Genomic DNA, 11,622 nt, shown 5'->3' on the forward strand with positions numbered 1-11,622 from the left:
GCATTGGCCAACCTGTACATGAGAGATGATTTTAGACAAAGATATCACAAGAAATTTCAGTAACAATTTTTGAAAAGGAGGTACATGTAGCTATAAACTTGGTGAGGACCTAGTAAGTTGCTAGAACTTGGTTTCAAACCCATTTTATATTACATGTATAAACTAAAATGTAGTATACTAGTACAGTAAAATATGTTTGAACCAAACCTGGTGTGACCTTTCACAGTTAAAATCAATATATAGAGTTCATTGTCAGTCATTATGGGATGTCATGTTATTTTTCAAGCAGGCAGTAATGGTACTTAAAATAGGCATACCAGTAAACTTGCTGATTTTCTGAACTGAATTTCAATAGGGGTGATGTCATAAGGATATGTCATTGTTATTCTGTGTAATCTATGAACTATGGGTATACTTTCAATGTACAGCATGTAACAAGGTATTGGTCTGACTGTTAAACTGGTGACCTTAGACCTTTTGACATGAAAATCATTATGTATCATTTACTTGTAATGACCAATCTAAAGTTTGATGTTACTTTATCAAACAGGTATCAAATACATCTGTTAGGTAATACATGTATATATTGTGCAACTTATCATCATTCTAAAGAGTACATCCTCCTCTTCAAAGTCAAAGGGGGCCATATAAGATTGTGTATACAGTTATCTTTAAAATAATTTTTAAAAATAATCCTGTCTTTGCGATTATTCATTTGCATCAAGATATTTTAAAGGTTGGTGACAGACTTAACACTATGATCATGGGTTGACATCTCTTTTTGTCAAAGATGATCAAGGTAATCTTGAAGACAGGGCTTAGTTAACATCCAAGGAAAAGAGCTACTTAATGTATAGTCACATCTAGCTACACCTTCCTTACAAGCTCTAGCAAGAGATCTTGATCTCACTACAGGACTCAAACTTCACTATAATCTTTTGTCTATTTTATTCGTACAAAAAAAAAGAGCAACCAATTTTTTTCATTATAAATGCTTTTAATTACCAAAGACATCCTATAACTTTCACGCTGCATTTAGACACATTTGTGCATGAATTAAGATTAAATTGTACATCACTGCAATGAATAGATACACATACATGTGTATTAAAAAAAATTAACCATGTCAAATTAAATATATTTAACAACTGATGGCAGGGTGTTTCATCTCTTCGGAGAATACATTTAAAACTTGAGTTTGATTTTTCTTCCATGTATAGAAAATGATTAGAAATACACGTACAACCCTTTAATAATTAGTACGCATGAACACTTTGAAACTTGTTATACACACAGGTACGTTTGTATATCATTTGGCTTTTTTAAACTCAGTCTTAAAGTTAATGATTAAAGATACATGGACTGATGAGCTCAACAAAGAAATTGTTTTGGTAATGAAATATATGGGTTGTTTCAGACAAAAAAAAGTTCTTACAGCTGTTACAAGTTTTACATTATACATATGTACAAGTCTTTTATAAAAAGTTGATCCAAGTTGGACAATTCATCATCATACAGTTTAAATGGCCTTTTATACAAATAACAATTAACAAAATGTTTAAACTCTGAACCCAAACAAAATATGAAGAACATGAATGAGAAATGGAAGTCATTAAAGCAAGATACTTGTAAATTGGTACCTTACAAAATCTGACTATGATCAAAGGTGCTTAGCCAATTTTGAAAATAAATTTAATGTGTATCAATAATTAATGATACAGTGAGTTTGTGGTCAAAATCAGGCTAGCTCCTGTGATTGTGAAGATGACCTGTGCATTATTTTGAGATTTAAACAACTAGCTACTAGTACAACTTAAAAATAACCACCATTTTGAGTCACATCCGATTTGAATTTAACTGATCAAGTAGAAATATATGAAATAACATTTATACTGTATATCCACAAATAAAATCAAAGCAACATCCTTCCAAGCATCAGATAAATCAAAGTACATAAATTCAAACATTATTTTTAAAAACCTCTAAATCTACTGGTAAATGTTATAACACATGTAACTAACTGGACATAGAATGTTGGATTTAGTTCCAGCATTGAAACAGAACTGTTTTGTGATACAATAAACTGGAAACCTCAAAACAATGGTGCTTATATAACTCTCTTAACAGTTAACAAAAATTCCATATGTTATACATGTATAAAAAAAAATCAACAAAATATTTCTCGGAACTTCTTGATCCGCTTACAGCAGAGTAAATACGAATTCCAAAAATAAAAGTTTGAAAAAAAAAAATATGTTCAGACTTATAATTAAACATGAAAAGCATTAGCTACTATACAGCAGGAAAAAAACTTCATTATTTTGCCCGTTCCCGATAAACATCAAACATGTTTGCTTAACTTTGCATGTTTAGAGACTTGTCTCCATTCTGATCCCCTATCTGAATTCCCTTTGGTGAACAAATTACTTGTTTAGTTAAAAAAATAACCAAGTATTTACGTATCTGACCCCATGTTTAAAAAAATAAATAATTTCAGTTCTCTATGAGTCTCTAAGAGTCATCATAACTCGTCCCTCAGGATGGTGTATCTGTTTCGGGAGGGGGCCAGTTTTCTGAAGGTGGACTCAGGGGGAGAGGTGGGCTGTTTGGGGGCGTTGTCCTGGTTCACATCATGGGGGATGTGGTCCGTCTTCTCTTCAGGTTTTTGATCAGCATTATCAGACTAAAAGGTCAAGAGTAATGTTATGGGCACTTTCTACACCACAAATAATCTTTTGTTTCAAAGATTTATGTTCTTATGAATGTAAATATCGTATATTTGGGGTTTTTTTCGCATGCCACAAAATTTGTGAAAATGAAGAAAATGAGGAACATTTTAAATTTGTGTCAGTCATTTTTTGCGATTGAAATAGTTTCATATAGAAAGTTATACGGGATACACTTTCTACATATTCAATAAATTACGATATAAAAGTGATTGCGAAAAAAGCCAAACATGCAAGATTTTGTGATGATGTTAGAAAATGTGTGCAAAATTTGTATAGTTTTATATAGAAAACCTGACTAAGGTCTTGTATTTGTAATTCAAACTATCTTAATGTTAAATCATTGCTGTAATTGATACATACCCCAGGGGCTGGAGGAGTGGTTGTCGGGTCAGGCCCATGATGAAATTCTCTGTGCAGTTTTCCGGAATGTAGGTCAGCTATGAACTGAGATAATAATCCAGGTGTCCTGAAAGAAGTTTGAAAAAAATTCTTAAATTTTTCTTTCCTTCATACATTGAATTATTTGTCTGACACATTATATGCAGAATTCGAAGCAGAATTCTAAACAAAGAGCAAACATATTTTTTTAAATTGAACATATTTTATTGTATACATCATATACAAAAGGATTAGAAAAAGTACAAACAACTTATGAGTTCTTCTCCTCGCAACAGTTATCTATGATATGATAATTACATATAATTTAAAATACTGGTACATTCTCAATCTATAAAACTTTGAATTAGAGACTTACTCCAAGTCTGTTTTAACATTGTGAGGAAACAAATACATGTGACGAAAACTGTCAATGGCTAAGACAGGCAGGTCGTTCTCAGATTTACCAAGATGGTGCAATGGGTGCTTGAACTTCAACCCATCTGCAGTGAGGAAGTTCACAGAAGCTGAAATTACACAAAATATACATGCATGAAGCATTTCAATTTTACTCATTTCGGAATAGAAATTTTGATATCCACTAAATGTATATGGGATTAAATGTTAAGTGTATGAAAAGGTACAATGGAAATCCATTATATGAGACAGTACAAAAAGATATCTCTTCACAAACAAGTCTGCAAGCTGATCTAACATCAGTTTCAATAGACTGCCATAGATATTTTTAAACAGAAACTTGAATTAGACAGGGTGCCAAAGCTTACATTTTTCTGACATCAACTGTTGCTGTACTACAGTGGCGAACCTCTGGGTGATATCTTTGTCATCTGGATGATGAAACAGGATCAAAAATGGCAACCCTTCCTCTGTCAGTTCCTGGAGACAAAACAGACCAGACATTTATTTGATGACATTAGATGAGATATGACATCTCTCTATTATATGTTTATGTCTACTGAATTTCCATAACATTAAGCTGTATAAAACCCATCAGAACATACACACTGCAGTTTTAGTATGCTTATACACTAACCTCAGCATTATCAAAGGTAATCTCTCTGACCAAGGGGACACAACTCTGCTGAGCCCAGCGTAAGAGGCCATCAAAGTCTGTCAGGCTGCCAATGTATGCAACATCCTGATGCGAAGTCTGTGTAAAAAAAACCAGTTCACTGTGAAGTATACCAAAAATCCCCAGAGGAATGCACACATACACCTACCAGGTGGCTAAAAGTAATGCTATTGAAAAGCAGTGATTTGATGCATGAAAAGATGATATCAAACCTATAACTTTTGCCAATATTTGTAATTGATTCACTCTACGCACACCTACTCTCAACAACAACATAATGGGAGATTTCTCCCAATCAGCTGCAGCAGTGACTAATTACCTGTGGTGCTCTGTAGACAACTCTGTCTCCCATGGACCTCTCTGGCTCTGCTACTGGCCTGTAATCATATTACATATTATATGTAATTACTGTACAAATATGATCACATACACAAAATTACACTGTGAGACACCCCCCCCCCCTTTAATAAAAAAAGAAACAAATCATTACCCAACAGCTGAGTGGAATTCACAGTCCTCTCTCAGTGTACTTGCTGCTTTAGCAAATAATCTGTAAGCATCTGAATTTACATCCGCAAAATATCCGATAATATGTCTCTTCTTTTCCTACAAATACAGGTTTAATACAAGTTAAGATACATTAAATGCTAAATTCAAGTCTAGCGTTATATGCTTCTAACTGGAATAGTTTGGCTGATGACTGCAAATATTTTATTCTCAACACAACAAACTTTAAATAATTAATTGATCTAAATTGAAATTAATTCACAGCAGTACATACATTCAATTCATCCATGGACTCCAGTGTATTGTGCTGTTGTACAGAATCTCTGACTTGATCTTTGACGAACTGAACCAGAGCATCCACTGATCTTTGTCCCCTGTATTCTTTTTTGATGAGTTGTCCATTACGAACCAACTTTAGAGTTGGGTATTTTGATATATGGTACTGGCTGGCTATGTCAGCTGCAAAAGATGAATGTATGATATTGCAATAAAAATTTTCTTTTCTTTTAATAAAGCAATCAGTTTATCATGATGATTAGTTAAAATATCAATAAATTTTTTAAATGTGTTATAATGTAATGCAGTATGCACGCATGATATTCTCTGTACAGTAAATCAACGATAAATGTCAGTATAGCAACTGTTACTTCACAGCTGTTACATTTAAAGCTTTGGCAAATTGGCAATATTGATCTGAATTGAAATTACCAGTACAGAGAATAATAAAATATATCAAAAAAATTATTTAAATGAAAAAAAAATTGCTTATCCCAGTTTTAAATGTTTGTAATTTTCTACTCACATTCTGAATCACAATCAACTTTTCCAAACGCAATTTTTCCTGGAGCCTGAAATGGAATAAAGTCAATAAACCCAAAGCATTCATTGTGTATAATGAAACCATAGATTTGTATTGAAAAACACACATATGTACCATATTTATACTTACAGGAAATTCTTCTTTAATTTTATTTGATGCTTCTTCAAATACAGGTGTTAAAATTTGACTAAATCTACACCTGAAATAGAATTAAAGGGTTTTAATTTATAAATAGAAGCCATGTAAAAGCTATTTATTTGCATTTATAAGATGTTACAATGAAACGCAATAAAAATTTGAATTTAATACATATATCTGACTTAAATTGTCCTAGATAATATTATCATACATTTATCAAACTGACAATACAATGATGTGATATGTATCATCCTAGTAAAAGGCCTTCCAAAATGTGCTTTACATCAATAGATCTGCTAACTGCGACACATTCATTGATTTCGCATAATATCTAAATGTATTCCATGAAGTAGTGCTGAAACGAATACCATAAATCAGTATTCGAATATTCGTGAGTGCTATTCGATTCGTATTCGAATATTCGTAGACGTCATAGACAATGTATTAAGCATATATGATAGTTTGTATTACTAAGTGGGTGTATGTGTAGACTGCTTAAACATGTCAGTTTGAAGTTGACACTTAATGCACGAGTACCCATTGAATTGGGTTCGCATTTAATATTTAAGCAAATAATAATATACTGATTTTTTTAAAAATCTCCATCAACTACAATCAAAAGATTTATTACTTCTTTAATAATATACTGCAGTCCTGACTCCTGGATGAGACCGATACGTTACTTTATAAGTCAGTCCAAATATTTCCGCCATGTTTGATATTAGTATTAAACAGAAAACTGATAACGCTCATAACTCCGGAAATCTGTTTATTTAAAAAAACAAAACAAATTATATCGAGGTATCTTTTAAAAAAACTTTCGATGTACCTTTCGATATTAATTCTCCGTAGCTCACACTCGTTCAAACAGTGTCTGTTCTTCAGCGTCTGACATGAATTGAAAAATCCAGAATGTTTGTCTCCGTTCGATGTAAACCCTGCTTTTACTTTCAAGGTAAACAAGCATGGCGGAAGAGTCTATTACTGGGTTAAGTAATAGACTCTACCAAGCATGGCAGTCAAAGATGGCTTAAGTTTATATTTACTTTCGTTCCGAGTAAAATGAAATAACACGATGCTGCATAGTTTACAGTGCTTGATATGGGTGTTTAATATGTGATCGAATATTCGAATGCTAAATATACATTCGAATATTAGAAATTTACTATTCATTCGCGAATATTCGAACATTCGTTTCAGCACTACCATGAAGAAAGCAGTTGATGGTCTACCCATGAAATAATATCTTCTACTGATTATAAAAAGTAAAATACTTACCAATCAGCATAAAAATTAATAAACAGCACCTCATTGGAACCTGTAATTTATACCAGAAAATTCATAAAATCATTATAACAATCAATTTTCAAATACTGGGTAACATTCATCTTTCATTAATATTAAACAAAAACCAACAGCTTTTATTTTTCAGTAAGATGTAAGTGATAATTAAATGATTTTGTTTTTACCTATAACACTTCCAATGTTTGCACCATTAAGAGTTATAACTTCACTGAATGATCCTTTTATCAATAAGGTAATCTAGGGAGAAAAGCAAACATCTTCCATTAGTCATTATTATTATCCATTCATCAGATTGCTACATATAAACATCCTACTTGACATGTTGTATGATCAATATTCAAATGAATGATTGTGGTAGATACCAGTGTTGCAACAACAGTTAATAAACTCAATCAAGGTGCATTTAAAAAAAAAACAGGTATCCTTCTTTGTTCACTGTCTTGTGCTAATCATTCTCCTATTCTACTGAATTTTTGATAGCTGTAATAAAGCATATATTTATTGAAAGCATAAAATCCTTTATTCCATAACCTTAGGGCATTAGTCAGTCATGTAAATGTAGTGTTAGCATGTCTCTTATCTGACTGAGATTTTCTTCTCAACATACGCTAATATGACATTCCATGAAAATCATAAAATCACAATTTATCAGGGTTATTTTTTGTTACTTTTTGAAAGATATTGTTTTAATATCAGGTCACCCTCATTGGTGGAATGTTTTCAAAACAAAGAAAGTCAATAAAAACAGAGATAGAGAGAGAGAGAGAGAGAGTCAATCATCTACATGTACCTACATCACATCACATTTTTTTTAATATTTGCCTGGATTTTTAAATAATGATTGTTTACTAGTATTCAAGAATAAAAATGTTGAGGGTACATATTGTACTAATAATTTTTGCCGATGACAGAGCCAGCAAGCTCTAGCAATAAAGCCTGCTGAAGCGAAGAGAAAATTGAACTACTGCTCCCTTTGATGCACTGAATTTTCTGTTGTTAGAATCATGTTGATGTATTTAAATTTTTTAATCCTATTAATGACTTTTGCTGCACTTGTCCCAATGGTCTCTACGTAAAACATTTTATAATGCATATTCTATTGATGAATGTTTCTTTAAATGCCAAAGCCTACTACTGTCAATATACAAATCATTCCTACTTTGGCAGTTTGAACAGCTAGTTTCTGGGGGCAAGAATTTTTAATGCAAGCAAGAGGTTGTGTGATATTAATTTTAATCTCACTACGAAATTCAAGTATGCTTTAGATTGATGCTAGTAAAGCTAGAAAGACTGTCAAATAAGAGAGAATTAGAAAAGATGCAGCAAGAGATGTTGATAATTCATTACATAAATGGAAAATGTACATCATATCACAATTTACGCAAGAACAAGGTAACATATTCTAAGTAAAGAGTTTTAGACAATTGAGGAAACATACATAAGGTACGTGTTATCATGGTTATACGATGATATACGCAATATAAAAATTAGTAGGCATTAGTCCATTTCTATCCCTATAGATGTCATCATAACATATGTGATCAACCAATTTTATAAAAAATAAGTGTTTCTTTTTCAAAAGAACACGCAAAAACTACTTTGTGAGAAGGTAGCTTCCTCTTACCGTTAAAAATATGTGTATAGGTCCGAAAACCTGTCGTTTTAGGTGTTGTTGGAACATATTTACAAGCAAACAATCACTCAGTATATTCACCGGAAGTGAATACATTCGGTGCACGCGTGTAATCTCGCGAGATAGGTAACGGGGCAATCAGTAACAAGGGTTTTCGCTCCACGTCTGTTTTCACACTTTATTACAGTGGGATCAATTGTAGCACATGTGCAGAGAAGGTTTTTGCACGTACGTAGTAGAGAACGATAGCAGCACATACATCAATGAATCATGCATTTGAACTACATTAGCAGCCAACAACTAAGGATAAACTCTTTGAGAGAGAGAGAGAGAGAGATATCTAGAGAGCCTCTCGGAGAGAGAGTACAAATGTGTCCCTATATATTCTTCTTACAGTTAATTTTTCGAAATGAATTAGTTTAGAAATATATCATAAGAGGATAATTTATTGGAAAATAAGAAAAGACCTGGGGGTCTGTACTTTGGGGGGGGGGGGGGGTCGGTCGATCGATCCTGTCCTCAAGCATCCGTGTTTCTAGTCCAAAATATCTGACGTTTTCCTGGCTTTTTTAACGATTTTGACTGGCACGTAAATATCAAAATCGTTAAAAAAAAGCCAGGAAAACGTCAGATATTTCGGACTACCGTGTTTCCTAATATCAGAACATAAATTCTTCATTTCAATAATTCGAATTCTATTCCGATATCAGAAAATCATTTGTTGAAATCGGAAAATCATTTTTTGATATCAGAAATTCGAATTTTTTATACTAAAAAATGATGATTTTTTAATTGCCATTGTTAGAAAATCTATTTTTTGATACTAGTATTTATCTGTCTCTCGCTACTACTCGCCATTAATTCTGAGTACTCTGAGAGTTTTATATCAGGAACCAAAAATGATTAATTGATGTGAAAAAATTGAATTCTTGATATAGATCTAAGAAAATAACTTTTTATATCAAAATTAAATTATTAATATCAAAAACTCATTTTCAGATATCAAAAATACCATTTATATTTTCCGATATCAGATAATCGATTTTTGTACACATGTATATATAACTATATAAAATAAGACATATAGTCCGTCCAAAGTTCTTGTACTGTTACATTTGGATGATTTTAAATAAAATTACACCTGTAAAAAGAAGTACAATTGAAATCGATGGCAGGGAAATATCCAAGATATCTTCATTGACATATTATCATTTGTAATTGTCATTTTTCAGGATCGAAAACATTATTCTGATGTAAATGTTGACATCTTTTTCCATATGAAGTCATTCGGAATACTTCTAAGAAATTTTCAACGTTACATGTATTATCCGGGTACTCTGAATGTATGTTGCGATGCATGTCATATATATATATATATATATATATATATATATATATATATATATATATATATATATATATATATATATATATATATATATATATATATACAGCTTTGCTGATAATAAGATGGAGGAGGCATTTCAAAAGCATCTTCACAACGTCATGCAAGCCTTTGTGTGTTTCAAACCCGTAGGTGCATATAAAGACTAACATAGTACGCTAACGATTTTTAATCTGATTTCATTCTGGCAAGTACGAAAGACGAATAGGGCCACATAAACAAATATTTTTATCTTGTTATTACGAGTTCATCATCTCGTTATTACGAGAAAAGATCTCGTTTTTACGATATAATTATCTCGTAATTACGAGAAAAAATCTCGTTATTACGAGAAAACATCTCGTAATTACGAGAAAAGATCTCGTTATTACGAGATAATTATCTGGTAATTACGAGAAAAGATCTCGTTATTACGAGATAATTATCTCGTTATTACGAGAAAAGATCTATTTTAAATGGTGCGTTTCATAGTTCTATTCCCTTCATGTAAAGTGTATGAACTACTGCAATGTTTATTATTATACACATCCTTAGCATCGTTTAAAAGCGTGCACATATAATTTGATATAAAATCGGACCAAACAGTTTTAAAGCAGAAGAAGAAGCAAAGCAGATTGATTAATAGATTCACTGAACTGTTTATTAATAAGAAGGATACATGTAATTTGCTTTTAGACTCAAAATGTTAATATACAAAATCAATTATTTTTAATATACATGTAGGTTGTGTTTGAACATATAAAACACATTTCGGGTAAATCCTATATATCCATGATTGAAACTATATAGTCATTGAAGTCATCTGTAACTAACAGAATTGTGTTTTTACGACTGTAGGACTACCTGGTATTTACTTCGGATGGGATTATAATATATAAGTTGAAAACTTTTTCCACTTATTCATATTACATAAAATGTCAAATCCGATCATTTTATGTAGAAATTAAAGGAATAATGATCGTTGTTATTTTAAAATTAATCGAAATTAAATCAAGATAAGCTGAAAGGGTGATCCAGTCGACTAGGAGGTCTTTTCAGAAACGCACCATTTTATATAGATCTTTTCTCGTAATTACGAGATAATTAACTCGTAATAACGAGATCTTTTCTCGTAAGAACGAGATAATTGGCTCGTTATAACGAGATCTTTTCTCGTAATTACGAGATAATCAACTCGTAATTACCGAGATGATTAATTCGTATATAATAACGAGATAATTAACTCGTAATTACGAGACGAGATCTTTTCTCGTTATAACAAGATCGTTTCTCGTAATTACGAGATAGTTAACTCGTAATAACGAGATCTTTTCTCGTAATTACGAGATAAAAATATTTTTTTGGTGGCCCTATTCGTCTTTCGTAGGCAAGTTCGTCCGCATGTAGAATGATTAGCACTGCTTTCTCTGCAATTCGCTGTGAATTGAGATGATCGCAAGGAAAATGATGGCATTAAACAGGGGAACAGTTAATGCTTTCAATGAATAACATCAGAATTATCAAGAACACTTTTAACTTTCTTACATTAGATAAATCACAAAGTTCAAATAAAAAATTCTACCTTTAGACCTCAAATCGGGCTCTGTTGTTCAGCGATTCTATTTTGGATCAAGAGAG

At 31.9% G+C, this 11,622-nt stretch overlaps 1 protein-coding gene across 1 annotated transcript; it reads right to left on the reverse strand.

The window, feature by feature from the left end:
• Positions 1 to 976: 976 nt before the first annotated feature.
• LOC128156207 (endoplasmic reticulum resident protein 44-like) lies at positions 977 to 8,725 on the reverse strand. Its single transcript, XM_052818256.1, has 13 exons — positions 8,592 to 8,725; positions 7,132 to 7,204; positions 6,941 to 6,980; positions 5,654 to 5,723; positions 5,507 to 5,552; positions 4,979 to 5,163; positions 4,688 to 4,803; positions 4,517 to 4,574; positions 4,159 to 4,275; positions 3,890 to 4,001; positions 3,484 to 3,631; positions 3,090 to 3,195; positions 977 to 2,683 (listed from the first exon to the last, which is right to left on the reverse strand). Exons 1-13 carry the CDS (start codon positions 8,694 to 8,696, stop codon positions 2,522 to 2,524), a joined length of 1,338 nt encoding a protein of 445 aa, XP_052674216.1. The 5' UTR covers positions 8,697 to 8,725; the 3' UTR covers positions 977 to 2,521.
• Between the last annotated feature and the right edge of the window lie 2,897 nt (positions 8,726 to 11,622).

Source organism: Crassostrea angulata, chromosome 7, assembly GCF_025612915.1.
Source record: "Crassostrea angulata isolate pt1a10 chromosome 7, ASM2561291v2, whole genome shotgun sequence".
Classification (NCBI taxonomy): domain Eukaryota; kingdom Metazoa; phylum Mollusca; class Bivalvia; order Ostreida; family Ostreidae; genus Magallana; species Magallana angulata.

Excerpts from the sequence above, each read along its gene's own strand:
- LOC128156207 (XM_052818256.1), bottom strand. The coding sequence starts at position 8,696 with ATGTATTCACTTCCGGTGAATATACTGAGTGATTGTTTGCTTGTAAAT. Across the intron at positions 3,632-3,889 it reads ACAGTTGATGTCAGAAAAAT|CTTCTGTGAACTTCCTCACT; the intron begins GTAAGCTTTGGC and ends GTGTAATTTCAG. Across the intron at positions 2,684-3,089 it reads CCACTCCTCCAGCCCCTGGG|TCTGATAATGCTGATCAAAA; the intron begins GTATGTATCAAT and ends TTGACCTTTTAG.